At 33.3% G+C, this 21034-nt stretch overlaps 5 protein-coding genes and 1 long non-coding RNA gene across 18 annotated transcripts; 5 read left to right on the top strand and 1 right to left on the bottom strand.

The window, feature by feature from the left end:
- Nucleotides 1–677: 677 nt before the first annotated feature.
- Nucleotides 678–8108, top strand: AP-1-2beta (adaptor protein complex 1/2, beta subunit). 4 transcript variants are annotated; one of them, XM_011648126.3, is made up of 12 exons: nucleotides 678–998; nucleotides 1669–1781; nucleotides 2609–2779; nucleotides 4105–4131; nucleotides 4233–4478; nucleotides 4676–4936; nucleotides 5126–5548; nucleotides 5666–6350; nucleotides 6510–6765; nucleotides 6865–7216; nucleotides 7332–7523; nucleotides 7806–8108. In XM_011648126.3, the coding sequence occupies exons 1-12, from the start codon at nucleotides 977–979 to the stop codon at nucleotides 7878–7880; spliced, it is 2823 nt and encodes a 940-aa protein (XP_011646428.2). In that variant the 5' UTR covers nucleotides 678–976; the 3' UTR covers nucleotides 7881–8108. The 4 variants fall into 4 exon arrangements, with proteins under 4 accessions (XP_011646428.2, XP_011646430.2, XP_011646429.2 ...); XM_011648127.3 differs by having other exon boundaries at nucleotides 679–932; XM_089080988.1 differs by lacking the exon at nucleotides 678–998 and adding an exon at nucleotides 1125–1557.
- On the top strand, nucleotides 1788–2419 carry LOC105433048 (uncharacterized). Its single transcript, XR_968464.3, has 2 exons — nucleotides 1788–2068; nucleotides 2195–2419. It is a non-coding gene; the product is annotated as an uncharacterized LOC105433048 (long non-coding RNA).
- A 538-nt stretch (nucleotides 8109–8646) lies between the features above and the next one.
- Nucleotides 8647–9591, bottom strand: RpS27 (ribosomal protein S27). The gene is made up of 2 exons (XM_025219804.2): nucleotides 9433–9591; nucleotides 8647–8969 (listed from the first exon to the last, which is right to left on the bottom strand). Exon 2 carries the CDS (start codon nucleotides 8966–8968, stop codon nucleotides 8711–8713), a length of 258 nt encoding a protein of 85 aa, XP_025075589.1. The 5' UTR covers nucleotide 8969; nucleotides 9433–9591; the 3' UTR covers nucleotides 8647–8710.
- A 445-nt stretch (nucleotides 9592–10036) lies between these two features.
- LOC105433050 (low molecular weight phosphotyrosine protein phosphatase 1-like) lies at nucleotides 10037–11931 on the top strand. 3 transcript variants are annotated; one of them, XM_011648131.3, is made up of 4 exons: nucleotides 10037–10731; nucleotides 10914–11104; nucleotides 11330–11491; nucleotides 11566–11931. In XM_011648131.3, the coding sequence occupies exons 2-4, from the start codon at nucleotides 10961–10963 to the stop codon at nucleotides 11647–11649; spliced, it is 390 nt and encodes a 129-aa protein (XP_011646433.1). In that variant the 5' UTR covers nucleotides 10037–10731; nucleotides 10914–10960; the 3' UTR covers nucleotides 11650–11931. The 3 variants fall into 3 exon arrangements, with proteins under 3 accessions (XP_011646433.1, XP_011646432.1, XP_088937141.1); XM_011648130.3 differs by having other exon boundaries at nucleotides 10037–10843; XM_089081015.1 differs by having other exon boundaries at nucleotides 10037–10843; nucleotides 10900–11104.
- A 270-nt stretch (nucleotides 11932–12201) lies between these two features.
- LOC105433051 (low molecular weight phosphotyrosine protein phosphatase 1-like) lies at nucleotides 12202–14067 on the top strand. Of its 6 annotated transcripts, none has more exons than XM_089081011.1 (5): nucleotides 12202–12470; nucleotides 12919–13109; nucleotides 13184–13354; nucleotides 13486–13562; nucleotides 13763–14067. In XM_089081011.1, exons 1-5 carry the CDS (start codon nucleotides 12434–12436, stop codon nucleotides 13782–13784), a joined length of 498 nt encoding a protein of 165 aa, XP_088937137.1. In that variant the 5' UTR covers nucleotides 12202–12433; the 3' UTR covers nucleotides 13785–14067. The 6 variants fall into 6 exon arrangements, 5 of the variants coding, with proteins under 5 accessions (XP_088937137.1, XP_088937136.1, XP_011646434.2 ...); XM_089081010.1 differs by having other exon boundaries at nucleotides 13486–13566; nucleotides 13764–14067; XR_016140187.1 differs by having other exon boundaries at nucleotides 12205–12470; nucleotides 13184–13406.
- A 2621-nt stretch (nucleotides 14068–16688) lies between these two features.
- Nucleotides 16689–20861, top strand: HisRS (histidine--tRNA ligase). Of its 3 annotated transcripts, none has more exons than XM_011648134.2 (6): nucleotides 16689–17299; nucleotides 17857–18168; nucleotides 18666–18878; nucleotides 18942–19163; nucleotides 19284–19785; nucleotides 19943–20861. In XM_011648134.2, exons 1-6 carry the CDS (start codon nucleotides 17186–17188, stop codon nucleotides 20416–20418), a joined length of 1839 nt encoding a protein of 612 aa, XP_011646436.2. In that variant the 5' UTR covers nucleotides 16689–17185; the 3' UTR covers nucleotides 20419–20861. The 3 variants fall into 3 exon arrangements, with proteins under 3 accessions (XP_011646436.2, XP_088937122.1, XP_088937123.1); XM_089080996.1 differs by having other exon boundaries at nucleotides 16692–17299; nucleotides 17835–18168; XM_089080997.1 differs by lacking the exon at nucleotides 17857–18168 and having other exon boundaries at nucleotides 16692–17299.
- Nucleotides 20862–21034: the final 173 nt, after the last annotated feature.

Below are 21034 nucleotides of genomic sequence, written 5' to 3'. Positions count from 1 at the left end.
GTGGCCTAAAAGAATCAACCAATCAGGAGCGTCCATCTCCACATCTAATCAGACACGTTCACACATCTCGTTCGGTGTCTAGAAATTTTCCAATGAACCACCTATCAGAAACCTAATATTTAATTGATCAATGTGAACATCCTGAAAAACGAATTTATGGGTTGGTTCACCATTTTCGATTAGCTTGATTGGTCGATTAAATTTAACGATTGCCAACCAGCCAACAGCAACTAAAATTAATTACATTTCATTTTTCTTGTTTATTTTCTGAAAATTATGATTTATTTATATATATTTATATAAAATATAATACTTTTAGATAATAATTAAACATTATTTTTAATCAAAATAATTAAAAAATTCGGTTAAGAATGATCAATTTTAATTTTGCAGTTGATAATTATTAAATTTTTTCAACCGATCGAGCTAATCGTGAGATAGATCCTATTAAACCGATATTCATAGTCAGTTCTTATATAAATTTAAAATTGTCTTAAGATTACATTTCAACCAATAGAATGACCGTATAAGCTTACTTAAGACGATCTTAAATATAAGAATTGACTACGACATGGATCTATTCCTTGGATTTAACGGCTATCAAATCCGTCTGCACACGCGCATTTCATGATCGGAACAGCCAATCAGGAGAGAGTTGCTTATCGATAACCGTTGACGGCTGGTCATCTCTCCCACCTACATGTGCGCGATGCCTGCGTGGCCCCCGATAGCGTGCGACGGCGGCCAAGTGTCACATACAGGGTGCCTCGGTGTATCGAACGTCGGCCTCGCTTAGTAGAAGCATAAAGTTATTCTGGGGGGCGGACGCGGTGTCTCTCTCGTCTCGGTTTTCGTTCACGGGATAAAAAACGTTCGATCCGCCTCGATCTCCGCCCCTTCCTCTCCGCCGCAAGTCGCTATTAAATAGACAGGTAATTAATGAGGCACGCGAACAGCTGCAGCGGCTCCGCTCCAGATGCAACCGTTCGAGATCCTCCGTAATGTTTCACGTTTTTATTCACACGATCTATATTTTCGCGTTCTCGCTATCGCGTTTACTCGCTTATCACCTTGCGATATTAGCAATCCCGCGAGACGTCACTCGCTCGCCGGGTCCTTGACCAGTTACGCGTTAAATGACAGTTTTCGTTGGCGAGGGAGTTAGCGCTACGCCACCATAGATTCTGGACATTGATCCAATCTTGGGTTTGCTATATAGCGAAATCTTATTTAATTTCACTGCGGACATCTCACTCTCTCCTTTTCTCCCCCTTTATCTCTCTGTCTAGTACGCAAAAAGCTTGGAACTATTGCCATTCCTCTTGTTCATAGATTCCTCGGCTGACGTGAATTTTGACATTTCGATATTATACACACTCTATTAAACTTAATTTTTTTTAATTTTTATCTAATCTGGAAGTAAATGAAATAAAATTAATTTCATGGAACAAAATTGATATTGTAATTATTATTAAATAATTACACAATATGTGATTATTGAACAATAATAAGATTTTTGTTATTTTTGTTAAGAAAATGATGTTAAATTATAATAGGGTAATGATCATTCTGTGACAATTCTATACACACTCATATAATATAATATTAGAGATCTTTGTATCCTGGAAGATTTCAATTATACTTTTCTTGTTATATGTATTACCATAGACAAGATGACCGATTCAAAGTATTTTACTACTACAAAGAAAGGAGAAATATTTGAACTCAAGTCGGAACTGAACAATGAAAAGAAGGAAAAGAAGAAGGAAGCTGTAAAGAAGGTAAATAATATGATTACTACATGTCAATTTAACATTTTATGAGAAATAACAATTTTGACATCGTTGATACACTTTAATATTACAAGTACTATGTTTCTATTCTTATTTTTTAAATTAATATCTTTCATATTTGATATCAGAAAAAACATTAAAGAAAAATTGAAATGGTCAAAAATGATCACTTCTATTATTTTTAGTTTTAATTATGCAAATATCACACAAAGAATAAATATTTTTATGCAAAAACTTGCGCATAGGCTGTGAAGATAATGTGTTTAAATATTAAGGTAAGTTATAAAAACTCTGAGAATCTGAGTGTCTTAAATTTTAATGACTTCTTTTTACAAAAAATATTTCTTATGTAACACTCTTCCTATAGTCATTTTATAATTATGTTTAATAATCTCTTCTAGAATAATATACTTCTTTGAGTTTATCAACATTAAGAATATGTTACGTACATCTTTGTATATGGAGAGAAACATATATTTATTGTATTTGAATAAAAAGACTTGGGAAAGCAATGCATTAGCATGTAGTCTGATGAGATACTTATGATTGTGTCTTAATATTATTGTGCTTATGTTAGTGAAAAGTGTACAATGTATTTTTAATAAAAACTACACGTGAATAAATAATGTACAATGTAGTAATGTAGCAGTTCTTGACAGATGTCAAATGCCTCTTAAGACATAAGAATGAGATTTTATTAATAATAAAAATGATAGAGAAATTTACCTGAAAATGTTACATTTGAATAGTTGCCTACATTTCAATAACATCGTGCGAGTTTAGTAATGAAGGTGTATTGTTAATTATTTGTCCAGGTCATTGCTTCCATGACAGTGGGAAAAGATGTGTCCGCGCTGTTTCCTGACGTGGTGAATTGCATGCAGACCGATAATCTGGAACTGAAAAAACTGGTGTACCTATACCTGATGAACTATGCTAAAAGCCAACCAGACATGGCCATCATGGCGGTCAACACGTTCGTCAAGGTAACGTAGCTTAGAAACTCACCATTCAATTCATCATCACGATTTTACTATATATAACGCACCTTTATCCTCTACATATTTTTTAATGACACTTGGATGATGTTCAGAATCTGTCTGTAACGAGAGGCAAGCTAAAGAATTTTTTCCGTTGTTATATATTTCTCTGATGACGATTCATCAGATTGTAAATACAATCTCCTTATCAGATATCATCCTTGCTGCGCTCATTTTACGATGTGCCTCGCACTGTGTACAGACTGCTTTGCAAATTACAGTTTGCACAGAGCTGTCTGCGTTATGGGACGGAATGTAACTTTTTTTCGTTCATTATAATCGAATTGTTTATTTTTCAAAGGGCACGGGTTTATATTTTTAGTTTCCTCGATACGACACTTTGATAATAAGTTGAATTACTTTCTGAACAATGGGTAATATGAAAAACAAAGACATTTTTCTTTTCATTTTGTCTCGTCGCAGAGCTAAATTCCAGAGTGTATTCCGTTAGGCATATCGTTATATTAATCTATATCTATAATACAAGATTAGTGTTACTGAACTTGATGAAGTAATTTAAGATCTCGTTATATATTGCTAATCATGCTAATGCACTAATAAATACATCTTGTTTTCTGAACAAGAATTGAGCATGTAGTTTTCCTTCGAGAAATCATGTAATTTTCAATTTATATTCGAAACGCTTGAAGTAAATTGTACATTTTTTCGCAGCGCTATTTGTTTATAATACAGATATATTAAATCAATTGTTATATTGCAGTTATGTTTACGAATCAAGGAATGACAGATACAAACATTAATCTTTTACTTATAAATTTCTAATGTGCAGCAGCATGAAAATTGTAATTCCTTAAATGTTTTATTTCATATGTATGATTGCATTATCAATTGATGCTTGTACAAAAATAATATTTATTAATTGCACGCAATTTGTATTATACTCAAAATTTCAGTGTACCTAATGAATGTAATTCGTGTTACAAATAACATCTTATTAATACAATTAATTTTATATATTTGTAAATATATTTTTCTATATATATGTTAGACGATTTTAAGTTATTTCTATTTGCATGGCGCTAATGTTGGTGTAACACAATTCTTAATTTCTTATTCGCAAAGTTATGCCAACAATTGTGAAAAAGAAAAAAGAGAGAGAACAAACAAAGAATGATACCTCGTGCTCTTTAAAAAATAATCAGTTCTTAATTACACACTACTTTAAATGGTTGATAAGTATAGTTATTTAACACTTAATGAGAAATGGTAACGGTGACCAATTTGACCTTTTTCGTTCTGACACGCAAAAGGAGCTAGCGACATCTCCGATGACAAAGGTACCAATGCCACTTTCTACTTTGTTAAAGTTCATGGGTTGAGATAGATAGCCACTACTGTGACTAGACTTGAATCCCTGGCTTGCCCGATTTTTGCGCAGGATTGCGAGGATCCAAATCCGCTGATTCGCGCGCTAGCAGTTCGCACGATGGGCTGTATACGCGTCGACAAGATAACTGAGTATCTATGCGAGCCGCTGCGCAAGTGCCTGAAGGACGAGGATCCGTATGTGCGCAAGACGGCAGCCGTATGCGTCGCCAAACTTTATGACATTAACGCGGCCTTAGTTGAGGATCAAGGATTCCTGGATCAGTTGAAGGATCTTCTGTCCGACAGCAATCCAATGGTATGTGAACTTTCCTTTCCTCAGAACTTGAGAACAAAAATGAAGTGTTAGTTTTAAAGCCTTATATCTGATAAAATATTAGAAAAAATGGTAATAAAATGAAGAAATATTTATTGATTAGAAAAAATAAAAGTCATATAATTTATTGTTATTTGAAGATAATAATACCGTGGATAATATCTATCAAATATTATTAGGTTGTCGCAAATGCAGTTGCTGCGTTGTCTGAAATCAACGAAGCTAGTCCAAGCGGTCAACCATTGGTGGAAATGAACGCGCAAACTATAAACAAATTATTGACGGCGCTTAACGAATGTACGGAATGGGGCCAAGTTTTCATCCTGGATTCACTGGCGAATTATTCACCCAAAGACGATCGCGAGGCGCAGAGTATCTGTGAACGAATCACTCCTCGTCTGGCGCACGCCAATGCTGCGGTCGTGCTTTCTGCTGTTAAAGTATGCAGATTAATAATGACAGGAAAATGTAGAAGAAGAATTTGATAAGCCTCATTTTATATCATTTCTTTAAATTTTAAGAAATAAAGAGAATGAGCTTATCAATTTTCTTTCTTGAAACAGTTAAATTTATTTTCAAGTTCTTGCTAGCGGAGAAATAATTTTACATTGATTTTATTTATATTTTAGGTATTAATGAAATTGATGGAGATGTTGCAGTCTGAATCGGATTTTGTCGGCACACTTACGAAAAAATTAGCGCCTCCTCTCGTTACATTATTAAGCTCTGAGCCGGAAGTTCAGTACGTTGCACTGAGAAACATCAATCTTATCGTGCAGAAGCGACCAGACATTCTGAAACACGAGATGAAAGTATTCTTCGTCAAGTATAACGATCCTATTTACGTAAAATTGGAAAAGCTGGACATTATGATTCGTTTAGCGTCTCAAGCTAATATCGCACAAGTTCTATCGGAACTGAAGGAATACGCCACTGAAGTTGATGTGGATTTTGTGAGGAAGGCCGTGAGAGCCATCGGTCGTTGCGCCATAAAAGTCGAGCCATCCGCGGAACGTTGTGTTTCTACATTACTGGATCTGATACAAACGAAGGTAATTAAAAATAAAAGACATTAGATGTTTTTTATTTTGAAAAGATTATTGAGATGTAATCCTGATGAATAAAATTTTGTATATTAGTTGATCGTGCATATTATTTTTATTTTTTAGGTGAACTACGTCGTTCAAGAAGCAATTGTGGTTATAAAAGACATCTTCCGCAAGTATCCTAATAAATACGAAAGCATAATCTCGACTTTGTGCGAGAATTTGGACACACTCGATGAGCCTGAGGCCCGTGCTTCTATGATCTGGATTATCGGAGAGTACGCAGAGCGCATTGACAATGCGGATGAGCTGTTGGAGAGCTTCCTAGAGGGATTCCACGATGAAAACACACAAGTTCAGCTACAGTTGCTCACCGCGATTGTTAAACTGTTCCTCAAGAGGCCCACAGACACACAGGAGTTGGTTCAGCAGGTGCTCAGCCTGGCCACACAGGATTCCGACAATCCCGATCTACGAGATCGTGGTTTCATCTACTGGCGATTACTCAGTACCGATCCGGCAGCAGCTAAGGAGGTAGTGCTCGCGGAAAAACCACTGATTTCAGAAGAGACGGATCTGTTGGAACCGACATTGTTGGACGAATTAATCTGTCATATCTCGAGCTTAGCGTCTGTATATCACAAACCCCCTACGGCATTCGTAGAAGGAAGAGCGGCGGGCGCTAGGAAATCGCTGCCTGCTAGAAGTAATTCGAACGAAGATTCTAATCGTACAACTGCACAACCGCATGCGCAAGTTATACCTGCTCAGGATTCCCTGATTGGCGACCTACTCAGCATGGATATTGGTGAGCGAATTTTAAAGTAAAATTATAATTAGAAAATTAAAATATATAATAAAATATTTGAATATATAAATATTCTTATTTTTAAAAATTGCAAATGTGTTTGTTTTTCTTATTTTTCACGCGTAGATGAAAAATATATAATTATCCTACTTATTCCAGGTGGCCCAACAATGGTCACACCAGCACCTGCACCACAATCCACAGGATTAGGATTGGATCTTCTAGGTGGCGGTCTCGACGGCATTCTGAGCAATGACACCACAGCTGCACCAGTAGTTTCCCAAAGCACAACGGGTTTACTGGGTGACATATTTGGTTTTAGTCAAGGTCCCACAGCTTATATACCTCCCAAAGTCAACTGGCTACCAGCCGAAAAGGGCAAGGGTTTTGATATCTGGGGCACATTCTCGAGAAAGTAATTAAAAATGATATATCATATATTACTGAATATAGAGATCATTCGATATACATCCTTTCAATCATAAATTATTATATTGTGCAAATTGCGTCGTAGAAATGGACAAATCAGTATGGACATGACTTTTACGAACAAGGCAATGCAACCTATGGGAGGTTTCGCGATACAGCTCAACAAAAATAGCTTCGGATTGACACCGGCGGCTCCATTGCAAGTGCCCGCTCCTCTGAGTCCCGGATCGAGTATAGAAACGAGCGTCATTTTATCTACTGCGGGTGCAGTACAACGCATGGAGCCCCTGAACAATCTTCAAGTTGCTATCAAAAACAACATTGACGTTTTTTATTTTGCGTGTATCGTGCCCATGAATGTATACTTTGCAGAGGATGGACAATTGGATAAGAGAGTGTTTCTTTCTACTTGGAAAGATATACCTGCACAGAATGAGGTAACACACTCCTTTCTCATACACTTTTCTTCTATTTATTGACGTAGAATAAGATGAAGAAATTCAGATGATAGAGAATGAATAAATATCTTTAAAAGACACATCTCGTTCGTAGGTACAATATACATTAAACGGAGTGATGTTGACTGCGGATCAAGTTGTGCAAAAAATGCAACAAAATAATGTTTTCACGATTGCTAAAAGAAATGTAGAAGGACAGGATATGCTTTATCAGTCTCTCAAATTGACAAATAATGTCTGGGTGTTGAACGAGTTGAAAATTCAGCCAGGCAATCCCGATGTTACGGTAGGTTTAATACGGACTACTACATTTTAATTTTTCCAACGTAGTTATCTCTAAAATCAATAGCTATTTAAATAGACTTGACTAATTTAAATAATTTTTTATTTTAACCTTAAATAATTAAAAAAATTTGTTTTGAGTTAGGATACATTTTTTTTTTAACGCTTAATCATGATCATAATTACGTATGGACGTATTTAATATTCTAATATCTTCATCTAATATATATTTTACATTTCATTTTTTTTTTATGTTTGTCACAATTATTTTCTCTTCTCATTGCAGTTGTCCCTGAAATCCCGATCCGTAGAAGTCGCCCCTGGAGTATTTCAAGCGTACAATGCGATTTTACATTCTTAAGTTTTCCCGTTTTTTTCGTCAATTAGAATATTGCTATAAGATGCGAATTATAAAAGACAATGCGAGCATGCGGCTTATTTATAGAGAAATTATCTGTGTACATCCATACATATGAAACTCAAGAGTATCTTGAATACAGTACTATAGGAATCTCTGTTACAAATTGCCGAAGTTATTATAAAAACAATCACGGGCGTGTATGGAAATAAAAATTTATGATCACGTCTATATCCTCATTTATATCTATCTTCTGTATGCAAAATAGAATTCGTATATGATATATTTCGTATATGAAAACTAATATAAAAATTAATAATTTTTTAAATTTATGATCATATTCGAGACTTAACAAAATATAAAAATCTCAAGTATTTTACGAAATTAATACTAAAAATACCAAATTTTTTTTATTGCTCTAAATGTTTTTATCAAAGATAGGATTTTTAAATTTCTTTAGTGTTCAAAGTAAAATAATTGATGAAAATTAGAAAATTCAAAAATTTTATCTCTAATATGATAAATATGATTAATTTTTTAGAAAAAGTAGTCAAGAATGATCACTTTTTTAAAGCTTCTGGTGTTAAGTTTCAAATACATTTCCATTCATATTTTAAAATAATTCACTTCAGTTATAAAATATTTATTTTTAAATGTAATACAACTGAACATACATTCTAAAAAATACAACTTAAAAAAAAGACATGCAAGAGATTGAATTCTCCTCTTTTTGCAGTTGGTAGGTTATTTCACAGTGAAATAATGCTGATACATATGATTGGTTTTATTTATCGAATATAAAGAGAAGTCAATCAAATACATATTGCATAAAATTAACACTGGACCTTTCTTCTAAAAGAACATCCCTCAGTTAATCTGGCTTTTCCACCTGTCGGTGTGCAGAGTATCGTACGACATCCATCGCATTCTACTGGCCTCTGGGCATGTGAAAAGATAGTTTTAATAGCATAGCAGCCCGGGCATTTGACGTCCATAAAATAACTGTTGGGCTTTTGTACAAGCCTCTTCAGTTTGTGTTTCCTCTTCTCCTCGATGGGGCTCGGATGGAGAAAATCTCTAGCCAACGGCATTCTGTAAAACAAATTCAGTTAAGGACTCATGTTCAAGTCAAACTCGTAAATTTATTTATCAAATTATATATTCTTTCACGCATACTCGTGCAATTCGGTTGCATGAATTGAAATGAGGGATAAATGTATACACAACATTGTGCAACCTTACTGAGATTGTGGGATTGCGATTGCATGAAAAATGAAAATCTAATTTGGGAAATACGAACACGAAATTCGAACGAAGAGAGCTGGATGTCTTATCGGATATTTTACTGGCAGAAATATATAACGATCAAAAATGTTAATTGCCTCACAGTAACAATAATTTGCCTCGTATGTAATGGGCGATCTGCGGCTAGAAGCGCAATAACATGCCGCTTACGATATGCATGCGATATGCTAGTTCCCGGAAAAATTATGTTTATCGTATCGCAAAAGGACAAAATTCGCGTGACAGCGAACGAAACGATGCGATTACTTACGTGATACGCAGAGTATTTCGTCTCGAATTTGATAATTACAATCGTAACCACGTGTTTACAGGACAACGTTACACTTCGGAAAGGAACCTTATCCGCCTCGACGCGAAACATATAAAACCCTAGTGGCTCGACAATGTTACCAATAGCCCTTTTCGAGAAGTTCTTACCCATTGAACACGATAAGATGCATTTTTATGTGGACGCTCAATTCTCTTTTTTAACGTAAAAATAGATCACATGATCAAAAGTGACCATTCAAATTTTAGTATTATGCATAAATTTTTGTTACGTGATCTATTTTGATACTAAAAATGATTACACAATTTCCATAAAAAAAAGAGGGTAATAATGTTGGTAGTAACAAAAATCCTTAGACAACACAATTTAATTTCTGTGGATTGGTGATACTGTAAGTAGTAATCTGTTGCGGAAGCTTTTTTGACATGTGTGTATATGCATATGTCATATGACGTGCATAATAAAATAATAATAAAGTATTTTCTAAAATATTTTCTATAATAACAAAGTATTTTAAAAAATAAAGTATTTTCGAAAAAAAGAATCGGTCCAACACATCTATAGTCATAGTGTATATAGATAAATTATTTTTCACTTTATAAGAATATTAGTTAGTTACTTATTTGATATTTATCCCTTCTCCATTTGCTTCTCCTTATTTTTCTTTTTTATCCTTATTTTTCTTTTATAATATATTTTATATTTATGATTTATATTTTCTAACCTATATACACATTATGACTATAGATGTGTTGGATCGATTCTTTTTTTTTCGATTCTTTTTTTCGAAAATACTTTATTTTAGAAAATACTTTATTATTATTTTATATATGCACGTCATATGACATATGCATATACGCATATGTCAAAAAGGTTTCCGCACTAATAGATTACTACTTACACAGTATCATCAATCCACAGAAATTAAATTGTGTTGTCTAAGGATTTTTGTTATTACCAACATTATCCCCTCTTTTTTTATGGAAATTGTGTAATTCTAAAAATAAATGTCATCATGAATTGGTATCTTCCGTGTAAATGAGACCTGCAAACATCATCAATTAAATACAAAATTTTCTGATTGGTGTTTCACATAGTGTAATGGTGTTTCATTTAAAAATCCTAAGCACTGGTCAATGTGAATGGAATGAATTAAATATTCTAACCTGAAAAGTCAATTTTAACGATTAATATCTTGCTTCGCGGAACAGAGCTGTGTTTTTTTCTGCCAAATTTCGTTTCGTGTCAAGTAATCATAATTTCATCAAAATTATAACTGCTGTGAGTAAACTGAATAATTACTCGACATTTAGCTACATTTTTTTTAAATATTAAAATCAAAAAAGTATTGTCGAAATGTCGGAGAAGAAAAGAGTACTCATGGTTTGTTTAGGTAAAAATATTAAATAAAAAAAAAACAATATAGTAATGTATGTTATTAATTAGTAGTTACTCATGTACAGGTAATATTTGTCGTTCGCCGATAGCGGAGGCAGTGTTTCGAAATGAGATGAACAAAAGAGGTTTGCAACACCAATGGGAAGTAGACAGCGCTGCCCTTATAGGATATCATACAGGTAAAATACCAGATAACAGGGCATTAAGTACGCTAAAAGAAAATGGAATCACTAATTATTCCCACAGAGCACGCCAAGTAAGATTTCTTAAAGTTCTAAAGAAATTAAGCTTTTACTAAATGTCGAAATTCTTGATATTAACATTTATAGAAATCTGTCTTGATTCTTCCACATATGAGGCAATTTTATAATCAAAGTCTTCTAAAAGATGGAAATAATATTAATCTCATTATAATCTGATAAATAAGTTAATGTTTATTATTGATATTAGTATTACTATAAATTACTTTTACTTGTTATAGATTGAACAAACAGATTTTGATAAATATGATTGGATATTTGGTATGGATCATGAGAACATAAAAAATTTAAAACAACTGAAACCAAAAAACAGTCAAGCAAAAGTGGAACTTCTTGGGAGCTATAATTCAAGTGGAGATCCTATAATACGAGATCCATATTATGTATGTTGGTTTTCATTATTGGTAAAATCAGAATATGTAATAGAGATGTACATTAATTTATTTCCATCTTACAGGATTACAATAGTGTTGGATTTCAGAGAGTCTATGAGCAATGCTTGGCGAGTGTGACAGCATTCTTGAATAAATATTCAAGTTGATGTAAAGATTAAAATATGTACATGATATTTATATATACTTATATTTTTAGGAAAAACATTTTAATTTTCCAACCTGTGAAAAATTTTATAGTATCAATTTTCCATATAAAATAGTGTATGTAATAAATATTTCTATTATGTCTTTTTTTTAATATACACTAGTAGAAAGAAATAAATATTTAGGATAACATATTTTAAGCATTAAGATAATTATAGAATATACATAAGAAATGTACAATAAAAAAATATAGATTATTAAAATGTATAAATCATATATAATTATATTATGGTAATATCTTCTCTTTTTTCCAAGATTCCTTTTTTATTGTGCCTTTAATCTGTTCCTTTAAGTTATATAACACAGAGTTTCTTGTCCTTATATGTGTTTTAAAAAATAAAATTTTGATTTATTTTAAATTAAACTTATAATTATTATTTATTTATATGTTGTATTATCTTATTTATCTTTTTTAGAAATTTGTATATAGCGTCCCAGTTTTGATTTTTTATCGTGAAAATAGACTATTCTTATTGATCTTTTCTACTCCTAAGCTCTTCATATAACCTTTTTCTGTCTTCGAATAAGAAAATCCGTACAAGCAATTTTTAAATTGCAGAAATATTTGCAAAGAAATTTGAAAGAAAATTTCTTTGAAAGCTGCAGTTACATACACACTGTTAGGTGTCAGTGCGATATCTTTGAGAAATCCCAGAGATATTACAGAATTTTTAATTTTTTGTAACTTTATTATTTTTTTTCCTTTCCTGATTGCAAAAAATTAATATGATGCGAAAGAGAAGAGTCCTCATGGTTTGTTTAGGTATTTTAATTTATTATTAAAGTATATTAAATATTATTAAGAACTTACCGAATTACCGCACTTTCAATAAAAAAAATGAAATGTTATTATTACGATAGCTTTTTTTTCTTTTAAAAAGAATTAAGATAAAGTAGAAAACGTTCTTGTGGTATATGAAATAATTTCTTTTAGTGCAAATTTCTTTTAGTGAAAAGCTTTAAATTATTTGTAAGGTTATAATTTCTCTATTTTTAAGCGTTATGTAATTAAACATATATATAAATATCATTGAACTAGAATACTCTAAAAATTTCAATTACGTTCGTATTTTCTTACGATATTATGAGAAATCATATAGCTTTAGTTTATTTTTATTATTAAATATTTTGACAAATAAATTATTAAAATTATTAAATTATATTTTTAGTATTTTAATTTAAATTAGAATCTTAAAACTACTTTTTTACAGGAAATAGTTGTCGCTCTCCTATGGCAGAAGCAGTATTTCAGGATCAAGTGCACAAAATGGGTTTATCCGATTTCTGGGAGGTTGAAAGCGCTGGTATTTTGGCATATCATGTAGGCAATGCTCCTGAACCTAGAGCAATGGCCACTCTTCAGAAGGTCGGGATTACGAATTACTTTCATATCGCGAGACAAGTAAGAGTTACAATTTTTTAATTCTTCATATTTTTTTCAAAATTTTTACATAGACTTATCAGTAACAATTTTAGATCACAAAGAATGATTTTTATGAATTTGATTGGATATTTGGAATGGACGAGAATAATATTCACAGATTGTACAGAATGCGACCGGGAGATAGTCAAGCGAAGATAGAATTACTCGGGAAATACGATCCAACTGGAATAGTTGTTATAAGAGATCCTCTCTTTGTAAGCACAGTACGAGATAAAATAGAAGTCCATAATAAAAACGATTATATAGTTTTCTAATGTAAAATTGATTAGTATAATCAATGAGTATCAATTAGTATAATCAATCTTTTTTACATATATCTTTCCACTTCTTTCAGGATGCTGATAGTGTCGGATTTGAAAAAGCATGTGAACAAGCTCTGAGAAGTGTGCGCACATTTTTGGAAATTAATAATAAGGTATTTCTCATCTTTTTAATATTATTTATTTATGTATTATTAGTAATTATTACTAATATAATTTTAAACTTGTCGAATTTGAATTCAATTTTAATGTTTTCAATTCTGTAAACTTTAGTGATTTACTTAAAAATTTTTCTGTGTATTTTATTCCAAACTTTTACTCAACATAACTCAAATATGTTTTATTTATACAGGATAACGTACCCAAAAAATAATAAAAATACAATTTTTATTTTGGAAACATTGAAGCAGAATAAATCTTAGGAATTTAGGATTTATTTCATTTATCCGGCGATTTGTCTATCGCAAAATATTATCTGTAAACTTATTTATGAAAGTAAAAATTATGAATTCAGTTATGAAAAGAATGAAGAATTTGTAATATATGTATTTTAATTAATATTTTAAACTTTTAAATTTTATTTTTTAATTTTTTTATACATCCATTAACATTGTAAAATTTCTTCTCTTTATTGAGAAATAAAGTATTGAGAATAATGGTTTGCAGTTTTTTGCAAGCAATTTTTTTATGATGAATTTATTATGAAAAATCATCAATAAAAGAATCTTTTCTGAAATTTAATTTTGTCGGATGATTACTTGTATATACAATTGAGGGTAGTACTTTCTCCAAATCGCAGGTAAAAACCGGTGAAAAACAGATGAAGTAAATAAACAAGCGATGTTTCGTTAAAAGATATTTAACTATTTTCTAATAAAATATGAGGTCGATATTTTATTGATTAAAATTTGATTCTTCAAAAAAACAATATTTGTGATTTCTCTCGATCTTTTAGTTCGTAATTTTATATGCAAATTACAACAAATAAAAGTATGTTTTGGATCTTTTAACAAAAAAATCTGATTTGAGATTCAATCATGAAAATATTTACTGATCAATCAAGAATGAATACGATCTCTAAGAAATCGACTTAATTTCATATAAAGATGAAGCAACTAAATTGAAAAGAAATCCTTAACCTCTATTGCTTTTTACATAATTAATGAGCATATCAATGTAAATTATGCATGAATGTAGTGGCTCATGCTATGCTTCGAGATAAATTGTTAAATACTTTATTTATAAATTTTGATCTGCCCCGTTAACATAATTTGCTCCCTCGAATAGAGAAATTTAATTAACATCACTACATCATCGGTGAATGTCAGTTTGAATGTAAATTCCTTCCCTCTGACGTTACAACTTCTTAAGATGCGGATGAAATTCTGAAAATATGTACTTTTTTATTAAACATAAAATCTGTAGCGTATTTTCTTATTAAACACAAAAAATCGCAAAGCTTGCAAACTTTACATTAATGCCAATTAAATTTCTATATTCTCATTGGCATTTAATTAGTAATATTTTAGAAAGGAATATATTTTATATTTTACCTGTTTTGAAAAACAAAATGAGTTCGAGTTTAAAAATCTAAGAAATCTAAAAAAAACAGCTTAAAAATTTTTACAAACATGAAAAATGGCTCTGGATAAAGTTAATAAATTATCCACATTTCATTCCGTAAACGGAAATAAACAAATGAACAAAATTTTATATAAAGAATATATTTTCTTCAAAATAAAATGTAATAGAGAAATTTTTATGTTAATGACTAATTTGATTAAACTTCTGTGATCTCGTTGATGAATATTAAACCAGTAGAAGTACATATCGTTTTTCTAATTTCGAAATGAAATATTTCGTCATGTTAAAGCTTGAAAAATTAAAATCTTAAAAATTTTTCCTACAGGATAGGAAATAGTCCAGAAATTATTATCAAATTAGTATCTTCATTAGTAAACATTATCAGTTTAAACAGAAATTCTGCGTAAAGAAATATCAAGCGCGAATTTAATGGTTGTTATCTAATTCGAAGGAAAGTTGGTGAAATCGGCCGTAATTCCCGTAAAATCCGATCGCGCTTGACTGTTCGGAAAGATCGATTGCAGGTTGCAGATGTAATTGCATGTACTAAATTAGAATTAGACAGGGATTGGACTGCGAGCGATAAATAGTAATCTCGAATCGATATATTCACATTAAAAGGTGTCATGATATTGAAATATGCAATATAGCGGGATGTTTTGCATATGTATGCTTCAAAACTTTGACTAAGCTTCAAACGAATAAAAAATATTGAAAGATATCTATTAGATTCGGAAAAAATTAACGGAGACCGACTGGATTTGAACTCGGGATCCCTCGTCTACCAATCCGACACTTAGTCTGCACGACCACGACGGCTCCTCTCTGTTAGCTGTTTATATTCCGAATCTCTTTCATGACCGCTTACGGTCGTCTAATTCTTACAATATGGCATCAGGTACACACCGAGTAGAAACAAGTATAAAAAGTAATTATGCCCTCTATCGATGTCGATGTCAATCTTAATTATCTTAATTTAATTATCTTAATTTTGGTTTAATATACCTTTTATTTTTTCTGACTCTTAGAAATAAAAATAATGTCAAATGTGTCAAACCAAAATTGAATCTACATTGATAGAAATGGGTATTGTGAGACCTATACCACTTCGTGGATTATAAAAAGAAAGTCAATTCTTAAAACATTAAAAAAATATATAAAATATATAATGACAAATGATAACTAAAAAAATATATATAGAAATATTTTGAGACATTTTATCAATTAAGATAATTCAAGAACGTCTTAAATTAAAAAAAAAATGTTTTATGTAATTAATTAAATAAAATATTTAAAAAATACAATTCACCTACATTTAAAAAAAATAAATCCTAAAAAAATTTTTCAGACATTTTAAAATAATTGCAATGAAGACAAAATGTCAATTTTGATTTAATCAAAATTCTATAAAATGAAATTAGCCGAGAATCAATCGAAGATCGCAGATCGAGTATTTTTGTTGTTATGAGAAAAATTCCACGTGGTATTCATCATGCATCGTTGTTCACCGTGAAGTTAGCCGTGCAGCGTCAAAGACGCATCGTTGGAGGATTCCTTCCCCCACCGCGCTTCCTGTCCTTGACCACGTTTTTTTATCGTGAGATCTATAGTAGAGCCATCAAAATTGCGTTACGTGAGTTACGTGTGAGGCACGTTTTTCCTTCATTCATCTTATAGCCCCTTTTGTATCCCCTTGATATAGTCGTGAGTCGTGCGAATAAATCACGAACTGCAATTCATCCTGAAATTGTCGGCGTTCTGAAATTCGGAACGCGGTACGTCATGCTTCACGCACGTGGGATCTCGGTTGCACCTTGCGCGCACTTCACGGATACTTTAGTCTCATCTGATCGGCCGAACTTTTGGACCTTTCTCCTCCTTTTTCTTCCAATGTGGTGCAGGATAGATCTCGTCGAAAATTCTATCTCTTCTTTTTTTTCTTTCTCTTTCCCGCACTCCCACACATGCACATTAATCATGGCTGTATATATACGTTCAGTTGGGTCGAGTGCGCGAGGTGTAGTAATCAGCGGACTGGTTTCGCGAGTCGAGCCCACAGTCGATCCTCTCTCAAATTGTCGCGGCGGCGGGGTCACGTGGTGGGATATCGTTCGCACGACGCGATTCGCTCTAGAAGCTATAAAGTAATCCGCCGGTGAGCGGAACGCACGGAATCGGGCCCCGCGTGCGATGCTGGTAGCAGCGATGGCTGACGAAATATCGAGGAATACGTTGTTGGATCGCGTGAAGAAACAGGGCGAGGTAGTGCGACGGTTGAAAGCCGCGAAGGCCAACAACACGCAGGTACGCGGCTCTTTCTCTCTCGTCTTGGGTCCCTTCTTTTTTCATCTCCGCGAAAACGAATTTCGACGGACGGTTTTCGTGACAGATGTACTTCCTTTCTCCTCTCTGTCCTCGACGGGGGCTCGGCATAATTACACCCTTCCACAATGTCCCTTTCACTTCCTTCCGCGAAATAAGTGACGAAGCACTCGCAGATGCTTGAGAGCGACTTTCGATTTTTTTTGCTTTTGACATTTCGCACCTTGTACCTTCGCTTCTTAATTCAGACATGGTCAGGTCTGTTGGCTTTAGCTGCGCTTTCCATTCTCGATTTTCTCTCGGAGCTTGTTTATCTAAGGTGTAACTGATTTCGTTTCTAACAAAAAAATGCAATTGGAGCGAACAGATCTAACCATTCGTAACAATGCGTATGATGCAATAAACTCCTCGCAATATGAAAGCAAAGAGTAGATTTCTCTTTTCTTATTACCAATGTCTTTCAATATGAAAGCAAAAAGTAGATTTCTCTTTTCTTGTTATCAATGTCTTTCCTTAGAGAGACACATCTCATTTCTCAGGAATACAGAGAGCAGTCTGATATAAATATTGAATTAAAAAGTTTAAATGATGATTTTGCGGATGTCAGCTATGTCTGTAGTTGGTACCCAACGTCTAAAGACACTGAACTATATGATACATTATGTGTCGTCCTTAACGATGAGCTTGTAAGGTGGCCACATCTGAACAGGTGGCATAATAACATGAAAAGCTTTGCTCAGGAAGAACGTCTAATGTTTCCTACTGCAGAAGTACCACTCACTTCTCTAGCAGAAACGATTGAACGACTAAAGAATACTTGCTATATTAGCAAAAATATGCTAGACGAAAAGGTGAGGCAGCCAGTTGCTTGCAAGCAGAGCTGCCATGAATTATTGTAAAATTACCATGGTGTAAAGATTTGTTCTAAAATGCAAAGGCTTCTGCATGACAACTAACTTTCATAAAAGATTTCTTTTCCAAATTCTGTGAATTCAAAAATAAAGAAAAGAAAAAAAACAGCATTAATTGTAGACTCTGGCAATAATTAATGGCAGCCTCTTCCTAGCTTGCTTACTGATATTATCTCTGCTGTTTGGACTAGTTTGATAAATCAACATTGAGGGGGCTTTTCTCTTTTATTCTGGCCTTATAATTTCTTCATCCACTCACGATGTTACGTCTGATATGCAACAATTCTGTTCCCATCGTATGGAAATACACTCGCAACGTGATGTCTACGACGCCACAGGTGGGTACGACGTTCTCGACTATCGTACCCTGGATAACTGTGAACGAGAGTGATATCACGTTTCGTATATTAATGATATATTTGTTTGCCTGTTTGTAGATAGCGGAGGAAGTCGCCAAGTTGTTGGAACTAAAAGCACAATTGGGAGAGGAGAATGGTTGCCCTCACAAACTCATCCTCAAAACGCCAAAAGGCACGAGGGATTATAATCCGGAGCAAATGGCGCTGCGATTGGGAGTACTGGAGAAGATAATATCAGTATTCAAACGTCACGGCGCTGAAACAATAGATACGCCTGTATTTGAGCTAAAAGTAAGGATTATTAAAGATATTAATTACTTTCATTGGCATTAACTGATCATGTTTGTTACACAGGATGTTTTAACTGGTAAATACGGTGAAGACTCCAAGCTCATCTATGATCTGAAGGATCAAGGTGGCGAGATCCTTGCACTTAGATATGATTTGACAGTTCCTTTTGCAAGGTATCTAGCCATGAGCAAGATCTCTTCTATTAAGAGATATCACATTGCTAAGGTCTACCGGAGAGATAATCCAGCCACAACGAAAGGCAGATACAGGGAATTTTATCAATGTGTAAGTACAATATGTTTAATACTACATACGAGAATATTTCATTTCATTGGCATTAATATTGACATTAACACTTCTGGCCATAACACTTGACTTAAACATTAACATTCATATTTTTTTAAGGATTTTGATATTGCCGGCCAGTACGACTCGATGTTACCAGATGTAGAGTGCATTCGGGTCGTGTGCGAAGCGTTGGAAGTTTTGAATCTGGGACCATACTTAATTAAAGTGAATCATAGGTCTCTCCTAGATGGTATATTTGCTGCATGCGGTGTGCCGCATAATCAATTTCGCGCAATTTGCTCCGCCGTGGATAAGCTGGACAAGAGCCCTTGGGAGGAAGTGAAAACAGAAATGACGGAGGAGAAAGGATTAGACGAACACATCGCCGATAAGGTCGGCAAATATGTCTCGCAATCCGGCGGGGTGGAACTAATAGCAGAATTGAGAAAAGACAAAGAACTGATGAAACAAACCGTTGCCGTGCAAGGTTTAGATTCCATGGAATTGTTGTTAAAGTACTGTGGTATCTACAAAATTCTGGATAAAATCAAATTTGACTTGAGTCTCGCAAGGGGGCTTGACTATTACACGGGTATTATTTACGAAGCTATATTGTGCGGTATGCATATCAATTTTTCTTTCTTAAATTTTCTTACATCATGGAACGGAACGTGTTACGAAATAATATCATATATATATATATATATATATATATATATATATATATATATATATATATCCGGCATAATATCAATAGTTTCATTAATTTTTCACAGGAGACGATGTTGGTGTTGGTAGCATAGCAGGCGGTGGCCGTTACGATAATTTAGTGGGAATGTTTGACAGCAAGAATAAAAATGTACCTTGCGTTGGTGTGTCGTTGGGTGTGGAACGAATATTCAGCGTTATGGAGGCAAAATTGGCAAACAAGGGCCTAAAAACGCGTACTGCTGAAATTGAGGTATTCGTGGCAAGCGCACAGAAAAATCTGCACGAGGAGAGAATGAAGATATTGGTGGATTTGTGGGAAGCTGGCGTGAAAGCGGAACAATCATACAAAAAGAACGCAAAACTTTTGGCGCAATTGCAGCATTGTGAGGAGAATGGCATCCCATTGGCAATAATCATCGGAGAAGGTGAACTGGCAAAGGGTGAAGTTACATTGAGAGTGGTGTCGACGCGACAGGAAACCCGCATATCACGTAGCAATCTCGTCGAGGAAATACGAAAGCAGCTAGAAACATTATCGTAGCACATTCGTAATCTTCTCGTTATTAAAAAGAGAGTTACGTCAATACAAAAAAAATATTTATATTGCATTTAGTTTCATTTCAATCCACGTGCCGGAAAGTTATTTATTAGATTTATTAGATTTTTGTATGAGTTTATTTGTATTATCTCGGCACGATGGATCATTACCGTCGAGTGATAAACTTCTTGTCACCGATAGATGCTAATTGTGAAATCGTACAAATGAATGCATGAGGAAGTGTAACGACGCTTTACTTATGTATAAGCATATAGACAATTTTTCAGGGATATAATCCTTTAACTGAATTTTTCCGGATAAGATCTGGAATTTAACTGGACTTTAATTTAATTAATTAATTCACAGCTACCGCTCCAGACACCAAATACATCTTTATAATTTATTCTGCAAGAACTTGTCAATAAAATGTTATAAATTTCGTAAAACGTTTTTTGTTCCTTCCTTTATTACATTTAATGAAGTTAATTTCAAGATTTAATGAAATAAATATCGATCGTGCAAGTGATTGATAAATGTGCAAATCACAAGATCGCGACAATATTTAAATTGTGATATGAAATATTACTATGCAATTTCGTTAATATAATTTACGTTCTAA

Source organism: Pogonomyrmex barbatus, unplaced genomic scaffold (assembly GCF_055798465.1).
Source record: "Pogonomyrmex barbatus isolate J1 unplaced genomic scaffold, ASM5579846v1 scaffold4, whole genome shotgun sequence".
Lineage (NCBI taxonomy): Eukaryota > Metazoa > Arthropoda > Insecta > Hymenoptera > Formicidae > Pogonomyrmex > Pogonomyrmex barbatus.
The sequence above is the reverse complement of the archived record's forward strand: the minus strand, read 5'-3'. Positions and strand labels throughout refer to the sequence as shown.

Bases quoted from the DNA above. Each gene is read 5' to 3' on its own strand.
- RpS27 (XM_025219804.2), bottom strand. From the start codon at position 8,968: ATGCCGTTGGCTAGAGATTTTCTCCATCCGAGCCCCATCGAGGAGAAG.
- AP-1-2beta (XM_011648126.3), top strand. From the start codon at position 977: ATGCAACCGTTCGAGATCCTCC. The intron at 4,132-4,232 runs GTACCAATGCCA...ATTTTTGCGCAG, and splicing joins CGACATCTCCGATGACAAAG to GATTGCGAGGATCCAAATCC. The intron at 7,217-7,331 runs GTAACACACTCC...TCTCGTTCGTAG, and splicing joins ATATACCTGCACAGAATGAG to GTACAATATACATTAAACGG.
- LOC105433050 (XM_011648130.3), top strand. From the start codon at position 10,807: ATGTCGGAGAAGAAAAGAGTACTCATGGTTTGTTTAG. The intron at 10,844-10,913 runs GTAAAAATATTA...ACTCATGTACAG, and splicing joins AGTACTCATGGTTTGTTTAG to GTAATATTTGTCGTTCGCCG. The intron at 11,492-11,565 runs GTATGTTGGTTT...TCCATCTTACAG, and splicing joins TAATACGAGATCCATATTAT to GATTACAATAGTGTTGGATT.
- LOC105433051 (XM_089081010.1), top strand. From the start codon at position 12,434: ATGATGCGAAAGAGAAGAGTCCTCATGGTTTGTTTAG. The intron at 13,110-13,183 runs GTAAGAGTTACA...TAACAATTTTAG, and splicing joins ACTTTCATATCGCGAGACAA to ATCACAAAGAATGATTTTTA. The intron at 13,355-13,485 runs GTACGAGATAAA...CACTTCTTTCAG, and splicing joins ATCCTCTCTTTGTAAGCACA to GATGCTGATAGTGTCGGATT.
- HisRS (XM_011648134.2), top strand. From the start codon at position 17,186: ATGCTGGTAGCAGCGATGGCTGACGAAATATCGAGGAATACGTTGTTG. The intron at 18,169-18,665 runs GTGAGGCAGCCA...GCCTGTTTGTAG, and splicing joins AAAATATGCTAGACGAAAAG to ATAGCGGAGGAAGTCGCCAA. The intron at 19,164-19,283 runs GTAAGTACAATA...TATTTTTTTAAG, and splicing joins ACAGGGAATTTTATCAATGT to GATTTTGATATTGCCGGCCA.